The 22351-nt window shown below is 51.1% G+C and overlaps 1 protein-coding gene and 1 pseudogene across 1 annotated transcript; one reads left to right on the top strand and one right to left on the bottom strand.

The window, feature by feature from the left end:
* Window positions 1-2: 2 nt before the first annotated feature.
* Window positions 3-11583, top strand: MRPL21 (mitochondrial ribosomal protein L21). Its single transcript, XM_033119794.1, has 7 exons — window positions 3-150; window positions 3526-3583; window positions 5530-5615; window positions 6577-6740; window positions 8475-8527; window positions 8929-9032; window positions 11466-11583. Exons 1-7 carry the CDS (start codon window positions 51-53, stop codon window positions 11528-11530), a joined length of 630 nt encoding a protein of 209 aa, XP_032975685.1. The 5' UTR covers window positions 3-50; the 3' UTR covers window positions 11531-11583.
* A 1806-nt stretch (window positions 11584-13389) lies between these two features.
* LOC117030776 (60S ribosomal protein L10-like) lies at window positions 13390-14033 on the bottom strand (annotated as a pseudogene).
* Between the last annotated feature and the right edge of the window lie 8318 nt (window positions 14034-22351).

A 22351-nucleotide genomic window follows, 5' to 3' on the forward strand; every position in this document is an offset into this window, starting at 1 on the left:
ACCAGGTTCGCGCCGCTTCTGCTTCCGTTTCCGGCCGAGGCTGCAGAAAGATGGCGGCGGCCGTGGCGGCCTTGGCCCTGCCGGTCACGTTTGGGCGGCTGGTGTCTGCGTGCAGCCGCAACATCCTGAGGCCATCGGAGCCCGGAGCGGGTGAGACCCGAGCCGCGGAGTGAAAGGAGGAAGCGGGGCGAGCGGTACCCCCGGCCATCCCGCTTCGTGTGTGTCTGTGTCCGACTCCATGCCTTTGGTGCTGATTGCCTTTTTTGATGCGGTGATCATAGCACTGGCTTTGGAGTCGGGGAAACCTGGGTTCAGATCCCGCATATTTTACTTAGTAGCTTAAATACTGACGATAGCTCTTCACCTTCATTATAGGGCCTGTGTTACTGGGGGAGTAAACTGAGGCTCAGAGAGGTTAAGTAACTTGCCCGGGGTCACACAGCAAGGACATGGGACAGGAGTGCATCAAACAGCTCTGTCCCGCATCAAAACCTGTGCTTTACCATTGTTCGGAGACTTCCAGCCACTCGCTGAGCCTCACTGCCCCCATCTGGAAAATGGTGATGAATGTCCTTATCTAATCTTAACCCATTCAGCAAAAGCTACAGCTGTATTTTCAGCACTGGGTTGTCAGGAGGTTCCAAAAAGGTTATGTTCATCAAAAACACTGTAAATTTCTGCCTGAAAATGGTTAGAGTGTATGTTTGTGTGCACGAGTGTTTACGTATGTTTTCAAGTTGGGCCAAATGGACATTTGGTGATATTAAGCATTTACCCTTTTTTAGATGCGATAATGGCGTCCTGCTTATGTTGTTGTTGTATTTAATGAATCCTTTTACAGAAATATACTGACATTTTTACTGATTAAACAACTTCCGATTTGCTTTAAAATAATTGCAGAATCGAGCCAGAGGCAGTGTAAATCAAACAAAATGGGTCATGAGTTGATAACTGTTGAATCTGGGGAAATATCTCTGAGGGCTCAGGGCTCACTGTGCTGTTCTCTTTGTGTGCTTGACATCGTCCATAATAAAATGTGGGTATATGTAGGCAGGGACGTTTTTACAAAAGGAGTGGGACTTCCTCTGTTCTACTGATACAAAACCACCTCTAGAATCCTGTGTTCAGTTCCAGAGAAGCACAGAGAAACTCCCTGTACTCTGTGTAATGAGTACAGAGGAGGTGACTAAAATAGTGAGCAGATGGGACCTTGGAGAGTGAGTGAAGGAAATAGGATGAAAGGACAACCACAGTCCTCAGAGATAGAAAGGACAATCCTGTGGGACAGCAGGGAGCACCATTGTCCCTGTCATGTCCATAAGAGTTACAGGAAAGCCGGTCAAATGCAGAAACTTTCTAACTGAGCTTTTAATGGTGGGATGGCTCCCATGAGTGGTGCTGGGTTCCTAGTCACTTAGACTTCCAGCAGGGGCTTCGTCTGATGACTGAACAGAGTAGGTTGCCTTCATTCATTCACCGTGTATTAAGTACCTGTTACATGTCAAACACTGGTCCAGGGTGGGCATACATCAAAAATAAACATACGACCATAACCCCTGCTTTTAATGGAGCTAGCATTCTGATGGGAGAGGGGGCAAAGCAGAGAGAAAGGCAGTTTTTTAAAATAAACAAATGACGTATGTTAAAAGCTGATACGTCTTGTGGAGAAAAATAAAGCATGAATTGGAAGAGGGATTCAATTTTAAATAGGATGGTCGGGAAAGACCTCTCTACTGAGATGGTGTTTGAGTGGAAACCCAGAAGAAATGAGGGAATTAGCCTTGCAGAGACCCGAGCGGGCAGAAGGGTTTCAGGGGAAGAGCAATCAAGGCACAGGCTCCAGGGCAGGTGCATGCCTGGCGTGTTCCAGGAATAGCAAGGAAGCCAGAGTCGCGGGTCAGAGTGAACAAAGGGAAACATGTGAGAGATGGGCTCAGAAAAATGGGAACGTACTGTCCAGTGCCATGTAGGCCTTGTAAGGACTTTTGCGTTGTCTCTGAATGAAACAGGAAGTTCTTGGAGACTTTCAGCAAAATACTGACATGATCTGACCTAAGTTTTAACAGGATCCTTCTAGGTGCTGTGCAGAGAAGGGAGGCGAGAGGGAGAGCAAGGTGTAGGTGACCGTCCAGGCAGGGGGTTCGTAACTTGCACGATTTAAGTGGTCAGAGCCTGGATCTCTAAGAGAGAGCCGAGAGGTCCTGCTGATAGGTTGGCTGAAGGGTGTGAAAGAGAAGGGCAAAGGTTTTTGGCCTGAGCAACTGGAAGGATGACGTAACCGTATGTGAGATGGGAAGAGTATGGAAAGAGCAGGCCTGAGAGGAGATCAGGAGCCTTTGTTAGGTTTGGGGCTGCCTACCAGACACGCAGGTGGCGAGGGCTCACAGCCAGATGGATCTCCAAGGGCAGGCTGCAGGTGTAAGCTTGGGAGTCACCAGCGTACAGGTGATGTTTAAATCCATTCGACTGGATGCAATCACCAGAGGAATGGCCGTAGGTGAAAAGGTAAGGTTCAAGGTCTAAACTTCAGGCACACCCAGATGGTAGAAGGTGAAAACCAGCCAAGGAGACTAAGAATAGGGAACAACTGCTACTGGGTGAGCTTTAAAAGGGTGAGTTTTATGGTGTATAAATTATAGCTCAATTTTTTAAATAACCGACAATAGTTGCTGAGAAATCTGTCCTCTGCTTTTGCACCTAAGCACTGTCCCTTTTGTTTCGCGCCCTTCTCTCCTCGGGACTGTGAGTGCCTTTGTCCCTTGGTGTATTCGTATCTACTGCATAACAAAGTGCCCCAAACTTAGCAGCTTAAGAAAACTAACATTATCTCACACCGTGTCTGATAGTCGGGAGCATAGGAGCCGCCTCGCTGGGTGGTTCTGGCTGCAGATCTCATTAGATCGCGGTAAAGCCAACCGCTGGGGCTGCAGTTACCACGGGAATCCACTGAGGCTGAGGACCTGCCTCCAAGCTCACTGCTTGCTGTCAGCAGGAGGCCCCAGTTCTTCCCACACAGACCTCTCCATAGGGTTCTGGCAGCATGGCAGCCCCGACAGCCAGACGCGAGAGAGAATGTCCAAGACAGAAGTTGCCATCTTTCATACCCTAATCTCAGAAGTGCTGTTCCATCACTTATGTCACACGCCATTGGTCACAGAAAACCACTCCATGTGGGGGAACAAGGCTGTGGTGAGAATAACAGGAGGGGGTTCATCGGGGCCGTCTTGGAAGCTAGTCTCGCACAAGGGCCTGCCCCCGCTGGGCGCTTGGTGCTGGAGGACTGAGTTAGCGGTGGGTGATTTGGTTGTCGGCCCTTTTAGATGGTGTGGTGCATGAGTCTCGATGCTTGTTGTAATAACCAACGACTCTAGACGATGTCCTTTTAGCTTTGTTGATCTAGATTTTCTGTAGACACGTTGCAATGTGGTTGAAACTGATACCAGTAAGAGTTGTGCATTTAGGGTTGTAAAGGGCAGTTTGCATTTCACACCAGTAACTATACCTGTGTTTCTCTTATTCCCTCAGCTTCCCTGTGGTCTGTTTCTCGAAGGTTCAGTTCGCAGAGCACTTCGTTTCCACAAGGGTAATATCAAAATGTGGGTTTTGGTGACTCTTCCTTTCATGTGTAGGACTGTCTTTCTAAAATCACAACTTCAGACATTTGGGTTTTCAGGAATATTTTCTATGTCCTCCTAACTTTTTTAACAGTGTTTTTCTCAGACCCTCAACACAAATAAAAATAGACAGAATTTCAAGAGTCCAAATAGCAAGGTGTTCCTTGGCCTTACATAGCTGTGCTTTATTAAGGAAAAGTTTTAGCTCCTATTGGAGATTTCTAACTTGGAAGGTGGGATCAGAATCTCTAGGAGGAATCTGTAGAATTTGAAAGCGCATATTCCTGACTAAAATTTCATACTTAGGGGAAAGCTTTACTGTAAACTACAGAGGGTCAATTTGATGGAGTCCCACTGGCGGTGGGAGACACAGGAGCTGTACAGGACGGTGGTTACCAGTGGGGAAGCCCTCCAGGGTCCCGTGCCCGCCCTGCACCCAGTAGTGGGACCTTGGGCAAGGCAGGGCTCAGCTCTGCTTCCTGTCCTTCAGGATGGAGTATAAGTATCTACCTTGGTGAAGTTTTGTGAGAATAAGTAAATTTCTACATTGAAAGAGCCCAGAACAGTGCCTGGCATATGTTAAAACGCACAAAAAAATGCCTGCTGCTTCTGTACCAGAGCCTCGGCAGTGGGAAGAGACACAGGTTTTTTTGTGTCTCAAAAGCAGAAGTTGAAAAACTGAGAAATCACAAGTGGGCATTTTAGTTAATTTGGCCCATTTTCACCTGTTTCCTCTGTGAAACCCACTGGGTTCCAGTTTTCCCATTTTGGTCCTTTTCGCAGGTTCAGCTGGGTCCTGCCCGAGTTCACGTTTCTAGGTGCTCTGAGGTTAGCACGCTGGGACAGCTCAGTTTACTTTTTTGGCCAATGATACCAACATGGCCAGTGAACTCCAGCATGGAAAGCGTTTGTGCATTTCACAGATGTATGGGAGCACGTTCCGAGAAAATTTCACTTTCTGGTGGCAAACAGCAACGAACGCTTGAAAATGGGTCTGAAGAATTCAATTTGGGCTCTACCGATCTGTCCCCTGTTTGTGGAATTGAGGACTTCCAGGCAAAACTAGGTCAGGAAGTTAGGAAGAACCCTCCCCCTCCTTTCAAGCCCAGGCTCCCCTTCTTTGCTTCCCCCACCTACGCACCCTACTCCACACCAGGCCAAGCAGGGGGGAGAGAGTTACTAAAATGAAATTGAGGCCCCCACGGAGCTTGGCAGCCCAAGGTGGGGAGGGGGACACATGGATGACGGCAGCACAAGACAGAATGGTGGCAATGGTGCCACTGCCCCAGGGCACCGAACTGACCATGTCCCCACTCTGCTGAGTCCTGCCGGGCACATGACCCCTGCCGACCCCCCACAGCCCTGAAGGCAGGTGCTCTTATTCCCACTTTCTCCGTGAAAGAAACCGGGACCCAGTGCGGTTAAATGCATGCCAAGGTCATCCCATTGTCCATGGCAGAGCTGGAGTTCAGACCCAGCACTGTCACCCAGCACCCCTCCCCCCCTGGGGTGGGCCAGCAGTCCCACAGGATCCACAGGGCTATTCCAGGGATGGGCTCTTCTGGAATCCAGTATTCATAATGCCTGTTAGGATTAGCGATTGGCCATTGTTCCTCGAAGCACATGGCAGTGTTCTAAGAGGGTGAGTGGGGGCCTGTCCTCAGGGTCACCCCAAAGGGTGGTGTCTGTACCAGAGAGCCTGCGCTGGTGTTGCCCTGAGCCCGTGACACCCCACCGCCATTGCTGGTCCCCTCCCCGCATCGGCCGCCTGAGAAGGTGGATGCACAGCCATTGAGCTTCTGAGAGGCAAACGGGGGACGGGGTGGATTCCTGTCCTTCCTGGCACAGCCATTTCTTATGCTTCTGCACTGCCTTTTCTCACGTGTGTGACACGCGTGTAAAATGACTTTTACAGATATGTCCCCAAAACATCCCTGAGTTCACCACCTTGGCCAGAAATCGTTCTGCCAGACCCAGCGGAGGAGACCAGACACCATGCAGGTAAGAGGCAGGAACAGGAGGGCAGCTCCCACCCCCTCCCGGAAAGGCGCTCACCTGGTCCCAGAACAGGGCTTCGCGGTGCTCCCAGACCTGGCGCAGCGTGAACGCTCAGCTTCATTTTTTGCCACTGAACACCGGAATCGAAAGCCCCGTTCATTTAACAGATACCCGCTCAGGCCCTGTGTTCCAGGCAGGTACTGGGCTCGGTACTGCGCTTGGTCCGTCCCTGTCTCCCTGCTTTGGTAGGAACGCGGGTTAAGAGAGTGAACCCTCCCCACCCAGCCGGTTATCATGGTCACATGATAACCAGTGAGGACAGGTGGTAGGAGGCGTGTAAACGTGGAGCGCGTGCCCTGAGGAGGGAGTGTCGCGGGTCACCGCAGCCACTGCTGTCATAGGGGCCTGCAGGATCCTCAGTTTTCCCAAAAAAGCTGGAAATGCAGATTACTGCATGGAATTACCTAGTTTTAAACTACTGTCGGCGGTGCGGTGCGAGCTAGCTAAGCTGCGGGCTGAGCCCCGCCCCCCTAGACGGGCGCAGCTTCTGGTCTGGACGGTTCCCAGGCAGGAACTGGATGTGTTGCTGGTAAGCGCTGTGCCCTGGTAAGCGCTGTGCACACAGTAAACGGTGCAGGGTAGACGGGGCTGTGGCCTGAGGGGGGGTGGCGACCACAGAGGCGTGTGGAGAGGCGTGCAGGAAAGCCAGTCCCGGGGGGCTGTCGTTCAGGTTCCCATCTTTTGCAAGAAGGTCTCCTCTCCCTTCTCAGAGCTTGCACACTGCCCATCTCTGGCTCTTTATTAATAACGACTGGGAACTGAACAGGGTGGGCTCAGGTTCCACCCAGAGCCACAGAAACGGACCAGTCAGGTCACTGCAGGCCCCTGTGGGGGCGGAGCTGCTGCCTTTCCATCATGAGTGATTGACGGGCCCGCACCACTGTCCATCTTTTCTGCCCCACAGAGGTCGTGGGCAAGGTGAACGAGCTGATCGCCACCGGCCAGTACGGCAGGCTCTTTGCCGTGGTGCACTTCGCCAGCCACCAGTGGAAGGTGACCTCCGAAGACCTGATTTTAATCGAAAATGAATTAGACATTGAGTGTGGAGAAAGGATTCGGTTGGAGAAGGTGAGACGGTCCTTTTATTTGTGGACTCGGGGACGCCGTCAGCAAATGTGCGATCCCTGGTTCCCGGGTCGTTGCTGGGGAGGTGTCCTCACGTCGGAGGTGACCACAGGCAGCGCGAGTGATGGAGCAGGCAGGTGGGGTGGGCGCAGGCGGGGCGAGGGGAGGGGTGGGCAGAGCTGGCCGCCTCCCGAGGAACCCCCCCCCAGTAAATTCACTCCTTACCCGGAGAAGGCCAGTAAGCTTCTCTAAGGAAAAATACATGTGTCTGTTGGCCGTCTCGTATCTCATTGATGTATTCCCACAGAAAAAATATTTGATCGCAAATTTAATAGAAGTCCCAGTTAAAGATGGAAAGGATTTTGAAGCCATATTTATGGGGGAAATGTTACGGGTCAGCTAGGACACGGCTCTGACATTAGAGTTGGAGGCTGCTGCTGTTTTTAAGCAGTAGGACCAGTTGGGAGGCATATCCCTGGGCACAGATAGTCTGTCTTGCCGGTCTACACCGCACAGCTCTGTGTGTGTACTCAGCTAAGCATTTCTGCCCTTCGGCTGTGATTCTGTTTGCTGTCTTTGGGGTGTCTATTCTGGTTTTGCCAATTCTGTTTGTATTTTTAAAACTACAAAATAAAAGCTCTCTGTACCAGATCATTTTTCTAGGGTAAATGTAACTTAATATGATGCAATGTGATATACGCCAGTATGATTTGCTTTATTAAGTAGAACTCCTCCTTCCTTCGTGATTGTAGGTTTTGCCTATTTATACCAAGGGAGCATTAAACTCTGTTCCTTAGAGGGTCTTCTCACAACCTGGGATCTGAGCACATCATTTTAAAACTTTTCACACATAAAACAGTATAGAAAATCTCATTAATGCAGATTGTTTTTCATGACTTAACAAGTCCAGGAATAGAAAGTGTTCATGCTCACGAAAAGTAACTCTGAAACAGTTTGTTTATTCTTTGTCATCATCTAATAGACATCATACATTGGTATGGTTATAACTGTGCTTTGTCTTTAGATATTTAAGTGGAGTATGATTGGCTTTTTTTCTTGTCAGTGAAATTTAAGACATTCTTCCAACATCTAATAAAAACATCGTTGCATTTGGAATACAAAGATGTTTCCATCTGTGGCCACACTTAGTGTCACAATTTCCGCTAAACCAAGAATGGTAACCTGGCTCTACAGAATTCTGCAGTCATCAAACACACATGAGCCCAAATCTTCGCAGTCTTAGCAGGCCCGTGAGCTGCATCAGAAGACACCATAGTCTGATTTGTGCATTTCCCCCTGTGTATGTTATACTTCCCTAAGAATTTTTTTAAATTAAAAAGCCACTGTTTTCATAGGAGGTTAACACTTATCTTGGTATGTGGTCACCACATCAAATAGTCAGTTTCGCGTGTCCTGCCTCTGGCAGTCCAGGGCGTTTCCACAAGCTAGCACTTACAGCCAGTGCTGGTTAAATAAGGCAATAACTAATTACATAGCAGATCAAGTCCACATCTCAATTTCTAACCAATACCTTTCTCATTTTCTGGTATTGCTACCTTTTTTTTTTTTTTTTTAAGGAGGGCGCAGCTCACAGTGGCCCATGTGGGGATCGAACCGGCAACCTTGGTGCTGTTAGCACCATGCTCTAACCAACTAAGCTAACTGGCCACCCCAATACTACCTATTTTTAGTGACTTCTATATTACTTATTGGTAATGCACCGATTTCATTTTCCAGGTCCTGCTGGTTGGAGCTGACAACTTCACGTTACTTGGCAAGCCACTCCTTGGGTAAGGTGCTGTCACGTGTGTAGCTCTGTATAGGGCCCCGGCAGTGAGGCCTGGCTGGTGGGCAGAGGGGGTGACACACGGCACTCGTATCAACACCACAATGCCACGCACAACACGCTCACACTTCAGAAGAGTGGATATGTAGCGTCCCCTTGTGGAGAACATTCAGACCAAATCATTGTTCTGTTACTAACTCATGGTCCTTTAAGATTTGTGGACACACTACACTGTTCTTCATTATGCTTCTTTGTAGCTTTTAAAATGTCTACAGGGAGGGCATAGTACTTTTATAATCAGCCAAACAGGAAGTAAAACTTCATTTTAGAAATTGTTACATGAAACATTAGTAAAACTGAAAAATAATCCAGAAGACTGTCCTTATTTCTTTTCTTCCCTTCTAGAAAGGATCTTGTTCGAGTAGAAGCCACAGTCATTGAAAAGACAGAATCATGGCCAAAAGTCAATATGAAATTTAAGAAAAGGAAAAACTACAGGAAGAAACATAGTAAGTTAGAAAATGGAGCTGGCACCCTGTGACCCCGCCCTGCTCTGGGTGTTACCCTGCGTCCTGCCCCTGGGTCCGACAGGGCGGAGCAGGTGGGGTTGTGAAGGGAGAGAGCCCTGGGAGGCCTCTGACGTTGCCACCGGGGCCGGGATCAGCCAGTCATCACACTGCATGCGCCACGAGACACAGACCGGGACATTAGCGGCCGCTCCCTTTGTGCTGGAAAACCCCGGAACTAGCTGACATCTCCGCCGCAGAAGGGGCGAATGAGTGGAGAGAAACTCTACGTGGAGCACCACCCAGCAGGGACCGCACCACGTTACACAACAGCGGGTGGGTCTTGGGTGGTGTACAGGGTGACACCGGTTCACGGAGCCTAAAGTGAGCGGAAGTCAGCCCCTACTGCTGGGCGCACAGACCTGTCCGCACACACATGCACGTGCTCACACACACACACACACACACACACACACACAGCACTTCTGAAGGAGGAGTGATGAGCAGAATCCACGCTTTTGCTCACCTCTGGGGGGAGCGGGGGGAGGAAGGGGCCGGTGTGTTCTCACGGTCAGGTGCCCGTGGCACGCTCCTCGGGGCTCTGCGTCCCGTTCTGCTGCAGAGCGCTCGCGGGTGCACCCTGTTCTCTCGTGTTGCCAGTGTCACGTTAAAATCTTGTGAGAAAAAAGTGCACCGGCCGTGAACCAGAGACGCGAGGACAGTATCCTTTGACGGCAGTTAAAGAGGTGGTGGCAGGCGGGGGGGTGAGGTCACAGTTGGGCTGGGAGGCGGGCTGGTGCCTCTTAAGCAGTGGGCGAGGCTTTCAGATGGAGGAGGGACACCCCTCTGCAGCATGGAGGACGGGAGCATGGGAGAGGGAGGCAGTCTGGACAGGCTTCCAGGCAGGCCTGCGGGGACAGAGGCCCGGCGTTGTCGGAAGGCAGACATCAGAGGCAGCTGAGTGCTGGTGGGACCGAGGAGGGTGGGCTGGAGCCCAGAGAGACGCCTCAGAGGGTCCCTCCATCCCGGCTCGGCTGAGGTGAAGGGCGTGCATGCCTGCGTGCAGCTGGGCTTACACAGTTGGTATTGAGGGCAGGGGTGAGTTTTGGATGGCTTCCCTGAGGTGGGCAGGAAGTAAGGGGGTCTGCTGGGAGAGCTGAAGAAGCACAGTGCTGCTCAGCTGGGGGTGTGTGGGGCTCAGCCCGCGTGCTGCTTGAGTGCTGCTTGTGGCAGGTGCCACAGAGGGTGAGGGCATGACACAGGCACTGACAAGTGGGGGACGACAGAACCAAAGCCGCGTAGGAAGGCAGGATGGCCGGAAGGGCTGGCGGGTGAGAAGTGGACCCAGTCACAGCAGCAGCGAGTCTGAGGGCTGATCTCACAGCAGACGCCTCGCCGTGGGAACCGTGGGTGCCTCCCGGGTGGCTGAATGCTGGTGGGAGGGTCCACAGGGGCCGGTGTGGCCAGTTGCCGGCCAGCTAGGTTCATGTGGTGGCATTTTGGTACATGCCGCAGGGGTGTTGTGGAAATGCGGGGCTCGAGGCGACAGCCCTGGTGGGTGCGGACAGGAAGGAGTGAGAACAGGAGATCTGAATTCGCTTCCCAGCCTCGGGGTGTGGGTGCTGAGCTCCGTGCATCAGAACAAGGGACACAGGTGGGGCTCGGAGGAAGCCCCAGGCAGGTCTCGGGCCAGCCGCCACTGCCCACCTTTTGCCCTCCTGTCCTGGACGGGGCAGCCAAGTGGGACCTGGCCTGCACTGTCTCCAGTCTCCCTGACCCCCACGTTACCTGCCTTTGTTCCCATCACTGGCCACCAGCATTGCCCAGTTAGTCCACAAGCAGAAAGGGGACTGTCCTGCAGGGGCTCCCTCTAGAGATCATAGTCCCCATCAAGCAGGGGCTCCTCAAGGCTGGGACCCGGCAGGTTGTAGAATCCTGGCTCCCAAAATGTCTGTCACCCATAATCCATGGTCACAATGGTAACTGCTGCCGAGTGGGGACTAGTTCACATACACCTGAACCAGTGGCACTGCCTGTACCTCGACTTGGGTCACGGGGCCTCCAGGTCAGGCATACGCGCCATTCACTTACCCGCCTGCAGTCCAGGGGTCTCAGTGGGCACGGTGGGGGAAGAAAGGCTGGGGGCCGCGGCCAGGGCTCCCCTGCCACCAGGCCTCCAGGTGTCACAGCCTCTGCATCTTCTAAAGGGCTCAGAGCAAGGGGGCCAGGGGTTCGGCGCACACCACAAAGGACTCTGGGCACGTGGCTGGCAGGGGCCACGTGGGACCTGCTGGGTGGCTGGTGCCACCTGGGGAGGGCCGGTGTGAGGCTGAGCCCCTCGTGGAAAGAGCGGGCGATGGGCGGCAGGGTCTCACAGTGACTCATTAAGGTTGGAATCTGTGGTCAAGTTGTGACCGCGTTCTCTCTCTCTCCTAGTTATTGTGAACCCACAGACAGTCCTCCGGATAAACACCATCGAGGTTGCTCCGTGTCTGCGCTGACCTTCGAGCTGACAGTTCCAGAAACATAAAAATAAACTCGCGTTTTCCAGGAAGACTGAGTGTGTCCTGGTGTAAACGCCCTGGACGTCTGTTATTACGGAGTGTTCTGGCTGGAGCGCTGCGTCTGTGAACACAGCCTCCCCGAGCCAGAGAAACCAGGAGTGGGGGGAGAATCACAAACTTGGCCCTCCTGGGTGGAGCCCCGTGCGTGTGTGAGAGACACAGATTCTTGGCCGCCCCCCACCACAGGTGGCAGGGCCAGAAGTGGAGTGGAGGACACAGCAGGGTCCAGGGAGCTGACGCCAAGAGAGACAGTCTAGATTCCACTTCTGGGTGAGATGGATGAAAACATGAGCGGATTCCATCTCTGAGCGAGCCAGTGTCCCTGTTTGTAGCGATTTGCTTTTCTGAAAAGCTGGGATTCAAACCAGCCAGGCTGGGTTCAGACCGGACAGCTTGGCTTTGCTTGGTCCAGCAGGAAAGGAGGGTCACAGTGCAGGGCTGTCGCTCTGACCACAGGAGGTGCTGACCTGGCGGGAGGAGGGACGGCATGGTGCAGTGGGGCTTGAGAACCAGGCCTGCGAAGCAGCAGAGACCCCGGGGGCCCAGAGCAGTTTGGAACTTGGTCCTGAAAGCAGCCACTTGTCCGTAAAGGGTTTAGGGCTGCCCAGGTCTGTTTGGGGCGGTCAGGCAGGCAGCCAACCCAGGAAAGAAGGGACAGGTCCTCAGCCCAGAGAGGCCCAGGGACCGGAGGGAAGGACTCGGGGGAGCCAGTGTGGGGAAGAAGGGACTCGCCACCCAGGCCTGGTCTGTGCCATCCCCAGAGGCAGGGCCTCCCTCCAAGACAATAGTGCTTTCAAGTGACGAGGGAATACTTTCTTCCCTAGGTGCCTTCAAGACTCCCTTGGGGGATCGTCCCTGTGACGTGGAAATGAAAATGACAGCACTGTCCCAGGAGGCCCTCCTCCTCTCCCTCCCTCTCTCTCCCCACCCAGGGCCCGGCCTTCTCTCTGGGTTCTTGGCCAGCCTGGCACCGTTTCCTGTGGTCATTGTGCCATGTGCAGGTTGTAAAATGTTCAGACAGGAATCGCCTTCCCAGTTGCTCGACGGCGACATCCATAGGCTTGAATACAGAACAGATTCTGAAAAGTGCTGCGGGAAGCAGTACTGCTTAGTGGGGGTTCTGGAGCCAGACAGACCTGGGTGTGAACTGCAGACCCCCCCAGTGAGCCATGTGTGATCCTAGGTTACCAAGCTCTGGGCCCCAACTTCCTCCTACGTCCAAGAGGGGTGAAGCTAGTAGCCACCCTACTGGTCCACCTGCCGTGAGGATTACGGGCCATAGTCAGTGCTTGGTCACTATTCGTCCGTATTGCCTAGAAAGGCAGAGGCTGTGTGCCCTGGGGACCTGGTGACATGCGTTACTATTGGTGTTGAGCTGGTGAAAGTTTACTCCTTCTAGAAAGTGGACCAGGCATCGTCCACAAAAAAGCAGACATAACTCAAATGTGTGTTGACAGATGGACTTGCGGTGAAACATTACTCAGCAATAAAAAGGAAGGAAGCGCCGACAGGCTACCCCACGAATGGACCTTAAAAACACGCTAAGTGAGAGAAGTCAGATAGAAAAGCACAAATACCGCAGGATTCTATTGATGGGAAATGTCCACAACAGGCAAATCCATAGACACAAAGTAGGTCAGAGCTAGCCCTGGGCTGTGGGGGGAGCGGGGGGGTCGGGGGGAGTGGCAGGAACGACTGTTTAGCAGGTGCAGGGTTCTGTTTCAGGTCATAGAAAAGTTAGGGAGCAGCGGTGCAGGTCGCACGACATTGTGACTGTCCTTGCTGCCAAGGAGTTGTCACAAATGGTTAAAATGGTATGTTTCGTGTTTTTGATGGGAAGTGGGATTTGCTGGTGGATGTGAGGAGGGGGCAGCGCCCAGATTCTCCTGAGGGCAGGGCCCACCTTTTGTCCAGGGACCACAATTAGGGATGCAGTTGACCCCACGGCCATCCTGGATGAGCCACTTTTCAGCTACCATGTCTTCAAATTCATCCACATTAAGCAGTCAAGCCCACTCCTCGGAGGTCGGGGCAGCCCGGAACTTGAACTTGGCCCGAGCGCCTCAGTCACCTGCTCCTTCTTCTGCAGCTTGGTGCTAACGGCCATGAGGACTTGGCCACGTGGCCCCTGGCCACCGTGCCCTGGGGCTTTCCAAAGGCACCCGCATACCTCCTGGAGTCTGCCAGCCCCAGCGTAGGATGGCTTGTTGACAAGGGTGACCTGAAAGGGGTGGAGCCACACGCAGATGTGAAACCGGCTCTGACACCATGTGGCCACAGAGGGAGCTCACCACGCTGCCCTTTTCTGCCCAGGTCAAAGATGCGAACCTGGAGTCAGGACCTCGGCAGAAGCGAAACTTTGGGTACAGCCATTCTTACGATACCGGCTACAGCAGGCGGGGCGGGCGGTGGCCCAGAGCGGCACCGGGGTGGTCAGGGGAGTGCGGAAGGGAAAGAGTACAACGGTAAGTTTTATGGCACGTAAGATTTAGCCACAATTTTTAAAAAAGAGGAAAAAACTGGACTAGCTTAATGACATCGCTTGACGGGCAGGGATGAGGGAGGAGCAAAATCAGATTCCCATCACTGTCTTTGCAGAGTATGAATGTCACCTCGCAGGTTGACTGCAGACACGCTGTGGGTCACCTCGGGAATGGTAAGACGCTGGGCCACACGGACTGCCAGCTCGGGTGGGGAGGGTGTCATACATCTGCCTCATTCATTAATATATGCATATCCACCGTGAACCGCCACACCAGCCCACGGCAGGCACGCAATCAGCACTCTGAATGAATGAAAAAGTCTCCGTCAGAATCTAATTCCTCGCTGCTGGCGACCAGGGTTGGTCCCCACGGAGGGCTAGAGTGCTCCTTCAATGCAGTGCAGACGTCTGGGGGAGGTCTGGGGGGCCTGCCCGGTGGTGTCAGGCGAGGCGGATGGTCCAGCGGTTTTGTGGAAGAGAGGGAGTTCCTTGTGCCTTCGCGAACCACAGGATAGCATAGCTCCAGAAGCATTAAACATGGAAATCTTCGTAACCCCGTGCAGGCGGGACTCAGTCTTATCTACAAAGTCACAGAAAGGGCTGCCCTGGTTCCCCCCGGCTGAGCCCAGCGGCCAGGACCGCAGCTGTGGGTGGCATTTCCTGCCAGCATCTTCACACCCCAGGGCCTCAGACTCCTGGGGCCACAGACACCTCCTCTGGGGCGGGCCACCACCCCCACAGTCGGTGGGAGATAAGCACGCGCACCTGGGAGGCGGGTGCCCTTTGACCCACTGACACTTCCGCTGGGGCGGGGCACCACCCCCGCAGTCTCTGGGAGATTATCGCGCACACCTGGGAGGCGGGTGCCCTTTGACACACTTTCTGTGCGGGCGACAGGGCAGAGATTGGAGGAGATGCAGAACCCAGGCTGCGTAGCGTCCCCGAAAGACACCATCTGGTTTTCTTTCTTTCCCCCTGTTGATGGCTACCAGGTGACACACACGTCCCCTCGGGAACCTGACTAACCGTTCCAGGCCTGGATGTGCAGAACAGAATTGCGAGGGGAGGGTCTAACCCAACCCCCAGGCTCCTAATAAAAGTCCAGGGCTGGCGGAGTCTTTATTAGAATGTCAGGACTGATACTGGAAATTACACTGCTGGGGGCTGCCAGGGAACCAGCACATGGAAAAGGACACAGAAAGAGGGAGACGCCGCAGCCTCTGCCCTGAGCTGCCAAAGAAGCTCAGAGTGTCGGGCTCCTGGTCCAGGGACCCGGGACCTCAGACCTGGGAAGGCCACGTGTGCCATTGGGTCATGACAGTGACAGTGGGTAGTCACGCCCCAGGCATCCAACTTCCTTGTGAAAGGCTTATCTAGGCCTTAAGCTGCCGGTCCCTCGTTTCTGTGCATCCAGGTTAACAACCTTTGAAAAACCTGAAGTGATACTCCTTGAAGAGAGCACATAATCTTGTTAACTGTCCTGCAATCTTCCTTCCTTCCCTCAGACCCCACAGGTGAAGGGCTCAGTCCCACAAGACTGCCCCCACTCCAGACGCCAATGGCAAGTCCAAGTTGTTACCTGTGCTTCGGAACAACGGGTTATAAATTCAAGTCCCCAAGATCCCTTCCACCAGGGTCGATCATTTCCTGGAAAGGCTCACAGAATGCAGCAAAGCAGTTTTCTTATGCGATAACTCATTACAAAGGATAGTAAAGGAAATGACTGCTCAGCGAAGAGGTACGGGGGACAAGGTCTGAAAAAGTCCGAAGCACAGGAGCAACTGTCCCCATGCAGTCTGGGGTGGGACACTCTCCAAGAATGTGTGGCTACATTCTTGCTCACCAAACCTGGAGCTCTCCAAACCCCATACTTTAGGGGTTTTTAAGGAGCCCTTGTTATGTAGGCATGATTTCTTTTCATGGGGAAAATACTTCCAGCTTCATTAGGATATAACTGACATATCACAGTTTAAGGTGTTGATTTGATACACATATATTGCAAACTGGGTATCACTGTGGCTTTAGCTAAAACCACCATCACTTCACCTAATTACTAAGTGGGTGTGGTTGATTGAGTCATTGGCCCTCTTTCTAACTCCAACTCTAGCCCCTCTCCCTTCCTCAGCCGGGTAATGGGACCCAAAGTTCCAAGCCTCTAATCATGTGGTTGGTTCCCCTGGCAACCAGCCGGGTTCCCAAGGCTGTCTAGGGACTTCCACACATCACCTCATGGGCATAAACTCAGGTGTGGCTGAAATAGGCCAGTTATAGCAAGATGCCCATTTCACCTGGCGGGCTCTTAGCACTTAGGAAATCCTAAGAGTTTTAGGACCAGGGATACATTTCTTATTATAAATCGCAATATCACAGCTTGGAAATGGTGGGATACGGTGGTGTGTAACACGGGGAAATTAGAGAGGATTAGTCAAGTCTCTAGGGGCGGTTGACAAGAAAAGCCACCAGGAAGGAAGGACTAGGGAAGGTCACCAGCGTGCAGCAGGTCTGACCTGACCACGGGGAAATTAGAGAGGATTAGTCAAGTCTCTAGGGGCGGTTGACAAGAAAAGCCACCAGGAAGGAAGGAATAAGAAAGGTCACCAGCGTGCAGCAGGTCTGACCTGACGGGTGCTGACAGCTGCAAGCAGCCAGTGGCAGGTCTTAGGCAAGGCCCAGAGCTCCTACTGGCCAGGGAGGTCAGAGGGGGTGGCCTTGCTCTGGGACAGTGGAGCAAGGGACAACACATCCTTCTGGTGTTGTCCCAGCAGGACGGGGACTCGTGGTTGTGTCCTGCCAAGACAAAGCAGGCCTAGGCTGACCCAACTGGACTTGGGGGGCAGAGCACCTGGGAGCCTCTAAACACCCACCTCCTTAGGGACCCTTGCCCTCTCCTTGTCACATCCCCGTCCTTCCAATGGGCTGTGGGTACCTGGACACCTGGGACCAGTGGTCTTGGTCCTTCCGTGGAGGGTGAGGAGGGGCCCAAGGTTGGGTGCAGGGCTGGGAAGGTGGGCCTGTCTTACTGCCCCAGTAGAGAGAACAGTAGGCAGTAGGACCTAGGAGCCCTCATGCTTCCAGCAGACCAAGGGTGTGTGTGTGTGTGTGTGTGTGTTTGTGTGTGTGTAGGGCGTGAGGGCAGGGCACATGGAAGCTCAAGACCACCACTCTGCATCCGGCCATCTTACCTGTGGTCCGCTCTCAGAGGAAGGAGCAAGGTGGGCAGTGAGACCCCCACCTGTCACTACTGTTCCCAGGCTCCCTTCAACTTCGATCTTCGTGATTTCTCCCTAGCGTGCCACAATACGTGTTATTATGTAATTTTTTAAATTTCCCTCATTTTCTTTTTGTACTGAAACCCCTCCTTTAGCCTTGCCATAAGCCATTGTAGCTATAAAATCCTAGCCTTGATGCAGCCACTACTTATTGATGCATATTAAATATTAAATAAATGCTTAACTATGAAAACAAAAACTGCATTCCTGTGTCACCCAGATCGAGAATAGGTAAGGTCACCAGCGTGCAGCAAGCCTGCATCGAGTGGCACCTTGACTGGCATGCGGACCGTTTTCAGTCCCAGCCGCCTCCGTCGCTAGCCCACAATGGGGTCGTGCGCCAGTGTCCAAACCTCCTCTAAGGCTCAGTGTCCACCTCTGGGAAGTGGAGGGGACCTGGCAGGGGAGGTCACTGTGAGGTCAGTTTATAGGTGGACTGCCCAGAAGCCCACAGCAGGTGTTGGGGAGCATCGTTTCCCTCTCCCCTTCTTTCCTACTCTGTAAAGTGCCTGGTTCTGCCCAGCTGGCCAGGCTGAGCACGCAGGCTCCACCCACTGCATCACCACCTCTCACACACGGCTTGCTATAGGCCAGGCACTGTGCCTGGCACTTTACCTCAGTTATCACATTAAATCCCCAAAATAATCCCATTGTATTACTCAGGGCTGTCCAGGCAAATGAACCAAAAGGATCTATGCAGATATATAGAAAGACAGTGATTATGACTGATGCTGTTATGGAGGCTGTCTCACAATCTTCCATCTGCATGCTGGAGACTTGGGAAAGCATAATTCCAGCCCAAACCTGAAGGCCTGAGAACCAGGGGAGCCAATGGTACAAATCCCAATCTGATATAAAGGCCCAAGAACCAGGAGCACCGATGTCCAAGGCAGGAGCTGATGGATGTCCCAGCTCAAGCCGAGAGAACAGTCACCCTTCCTCTGCCTTCCTGTTCTATTCAGGAGTGTCGGGAGAACAAACATTTTTCCTCTACCCTTCTATGTTCTTCTGGGCGGTCTCATAATTAAATTGACATGATATAGACGAACAGGGGGAAAAAAACAAATTTAATTATATATGTACAAGGGCCCCATGAGAATATATATACAAGGGCCCCTTAGACAGTCAGGCAGTTGAGGCTTATATGTCATCCTAAGCTAAGGAGAAGCGGGTAGGGGTCTGGGTCTTCAAAAAGAAGGAAGGAGATTCCCTAGATAGAAAGAGCAAATGTTTGGTGAGACAACAATTTGCCATGCCCTGCAGTGACAAAGGGACACAGCAAGGAATGTGAACAAACTGGTCTTGCTAAGTTTCTCCCCCAGTTCACTACACTTGTAGCTATCTCTGATAATAGCTGTCTCCCTGCTACAAGCCCTCTATCTAAATTCTTTTAGGCAATTAAGGAAGAGAGAAAGAAAAACTTCCTGAGTCTTTTGTTTCTGAAAAATAATGAGCTTAAGATAATCCTCATGCCAAAGAGACACATTTTGGGGTGGTAACTTTTTGTTCCCTACACAGGCCCTCAGTGGATTGGGTGGTGCCCACCTGCTCTGGTGACAGGGAACTTCTTTACTCAGTCTACTGAATCAAATGCTAATCTCTTCTGGAAACATCCTCACAGACACACCCAGAAATAATGTCTTACCAGTGCTCTGGGCATCTCTCAGGCCAGTCAAGTTAACACATAAAATTAACCATTACATCTCCATGAGATTCTCATAATAATATGCAGGGTAAGCTTTATTATCCCTCTTTTTACAAAGGAGGAAACTGCAACTTAAAGAAGTTAAAACAAACAAAAACAAACAAACAAAAAACTGCATCTGTGGCCACACTGCTAGTAAATGGAGCCCCCTGGATTTGAGGCTGGGGGCCTATGTTCAGAGCTTGCCTGGGGAAGTTTATACCTGTGGGCGATTAAAAGGGGTTCTATAGAAAGCAACCTCACAGGGTGATCTGGTTATAAATTCCTAACTGGGCAGGTCATGGTGTGGAGTGACAGCCCCAGGTCTATAACTTGTTTAACAACAGGTCTTGAGCCAGCCCTGTCCATTGTTCTTGTGCACCCTGTTAACCCACCTTTGAAATACCAAAAGTGATAACCCGGGAAGGGGGTATTAACCCTCAAAAGAGCCCATAATCTTGTTCACTGTCCTGTAAGGCAACTGTAACTGATGAAACACTCAGGCCTCTCTGACGCTATCGTGTTCAAGCCTGCTCTGCTCCCATGGCCTTCAGGCTCATAGCTTCTGCTTAATCTTGCACACAGCTGTGTTAATCATTAGAGGAATTCTGCTTGGGGCTTGAGTTTTATAAAAACAGCCCGCTCCCAGAAGGTGCCTCTCCTCAGGAGGTAAGGGAAGTAGGTACAAAAAAAAAAACGATGATTGTTTAATCAAAGATTTGCAGGAACCTCGTGACCAGATGCACATCAACTAGAGTCAAGAACAAAGAAGTTTCACAATCTTCCTTGGACCCCTGCTGGCGTCCAGATGTCTGCAATTGTCAATCATCTCTTGCCCCTCCCATTTCCTCCTTCCCTTGATATAAAAGCCGTCAGAATTCTGTACTTTCTTAAGATGGATCTTTAGGACACTAGTTCACCATTTTCTCGGCTTGCTGACTTTCTGAATAAAGCCACCTTTCTTGTCCCAACACCTTGTCACTCGACTTACTGGCTGTCATGCGGTAACTTGTACAAACTTGGACTCAGTTATACAATCCCTGCTTTGCTTTCTCCCACCTCCATGTAATCTCCCTTACGTCCCCTCCTTAATTTCAAATGCATAGAAGAAACTGCAAAACTGTTATTCTCTGGAGCATTTGAGATCTCACTCCCCGGCATACTCGTATGTCATCAGTTTGGCTCAAATAAACTCTCATAAAAATGTTCTACAGGGTTGGATATTTCTTACATCAACACGCCTGTAGGGTAGAGAAAACATCTTTTCCTCTATGCATCTTCCATTCCCCAGCTGGGTGCTGTAAATAAGACTGGCCAAAGGCAGCAAACAGAAGTTTATTAACATGTGCTCCATGCATGGACACATGGGAGAACCCAGCCATGAGTAACCCAGTGGGGTGGTTACAATTTGGGCTTAAATACCCTTTTAGGTTAAAACCAAGGAAATGGGATGTGGGCTTCTGGATGGAGGATGAAAATTGTGGGAAAGTGACCAGGAAAAGAATGGTAATCAAGGGTTGTGTAGTCAGGTTTGTTACACAGATTTAAGTGCCTGTCTTCTCCACTGATGAGAGTTAAGTGTCCTCCACTTTCCCTCAGGGAGAGGGATTCTTTTTATAAATGGAAACACTTTTGTTAATGTAAATTTCCTTTACAAGAGGAAAATCGGTGCTCTGTTTTACAGCTTTTCCTGCATCTGCTGGTTCTCAATGGCCTTTGCTCAAAATCACCAGTAGGCCAAAGAGGCCCATTTCGGGGTGGCATGTTTTGGTACCCCAACCCTGCGTTCCCCTTTCATCTGCCTCAGACTGCGGTCAGCCACTCCAAGGACCCAGTACCTAGAGGTCCCAGCCTGGCTCAGAGAAGCCTATTTAGTTGAAAAAAAGTTAAATCAAAGTTTTTATCTCAACGTGCAAAAGTCTCCAGAATTTGGAAGGATGAGGCATGGCTGAGGGAGGCTGTTGGTGTCACCTAAGCCTGCTCTGGACTGGACCACACCAAGGTACGGAGTGCCCAAGCAAGAGGAAATCCCTTAAATTAAAACATCGAACATGTTAATGGTTGTTTTTTTTCACAGCCACGTAAGTATCTCTCCAAAAATAGCTAGCCCTATGTCCGACAGGAACATTTGAGCCACGTTTAGCTTTTTTCTCTTTTAAAAAAATTCAGCTTTTCACAAAGAAAATCAAATGGAAAATGAATGTCGTGCCTAGCAAGGCTTATGAAGAGGATTTGGCAAATTGCTTCAAAAGTCTTAACATTTATTACCTTTAGGCCGGTAATATCAGTTCTAGGGATTTGTCTTAAGAAAATAATCGGATATGGGAAGAAATACATATGTGCAAAGATGCTCATCCTAGCTGGATGGATAAATATAATAGTAAAAATGGAATAAATGTGGATGGGATAAAAATATCCAACAACAGAAGAATGCTCGAACAATTGTGACAGCCACATAGTAGAAACTGCATTGAAGAGCAGTGGTTCGTTCCCTGGGGAGGGGTACAGGGGAGCAGGGACCACCAAAGGCAGGAGGAACTTCTGGAGGTTACGGATGTGTTCGCTACTGTTAAAAAAGAGTAACGGGCCCAAAATGGAGTCACTTGTGCTGAGCCCAAGTCAGCAAACCGAGACTTACTTAGGGTTTCAGCTTCTCCCAGCAGTAGGACTTGAAACCAATCAGTCTGGAATTTCCTAATCAACATGTGTGAGGTCATCTGCCTGATAAGACCCCTGCCATCTCCAACCGGTGAGGCGACCTTACCTGAAAGAATCCTTTCTCGTGTTCGTGACTTCCTTGTCTCGCCAACCTTCTTCCCATAAAAGTCTTCCATTTTATATGGCTCCTCAAAGGTCCTTTCTCCTTGCTAGCTAGGAGGCTGCCCCATTCATGAACTGTTTAATGATGCCAATTAGATCTTTACATGTTCTCAGCTGAGTTTTGTTTATGAACACTATTGTGGCCGTAAGACATGTTCAAACCCATAGATAATTTTCATGAGTTTCTTTAAGCCAAACTGATGACAACTGCTGGGAAGCAAAATCTCAACAGACTGAGAAAAGGCTCCAGATAATGGCAGTTTTGCAGCTTATTTTACATATTAGGATCAAAGGAGGAGCAAAAAGAGAGTTACACAAGATCCATTGGTAGTAGATGAAAAGGCGGGAGAAAACAAAGAGGAGAAATCTCTAGGTTTGGGTAAAAAGCAAAATGGAGACAGACACGTACTTTGTGGGGACAGAATAGTTAATAATTGACATTTATAGCACATAAAGATGGTATTTGGGGAACAAGACAACAAGAAGGGGTCCCGTGGTCTGGT

Source organism: Rhinolophus ferrumequinum, chromosome 11 (assembly GCF_004115265.2).
Source record: "Rhinolophus ferrumequinum isolate MPI-CBG mRhiFer1 chromosome 11, mRhiFer1_v1.p, whole genome shotgun sequence".
Lineage (NCBI taxonomy): Eukaryota > Metazoa > Chordata > Mammalia > Chiroptera > Rhinolophidae > Rhinolophus > Rhinolophus ferrumequinum.

Bases quoted from the DNA above. Each gene is read 5' to 3' on its own strand.
- MRPL21 (XM_033119794.1), top strand. From the start codon at position 51: ATGGCGGCGGCCGTGGCGGCCTTGGCCCTGCCGGTCACGTTTGGGCGG. The intron at 151-3,525 runs GTGAGACCCGAG...TTATTCCCTCAG, and splicing joins GCCATCGGAGCCCGGAGCGG to CTTCCCTGTGGTCTGTTTCT. The intron at 9,033-11,465 runs GTAAGTTAGAAA...TCTCTCTCCTAG, and splicing joins AAACTACAGGAAGAAACATA to TTATTGTGAACCCACAGACA.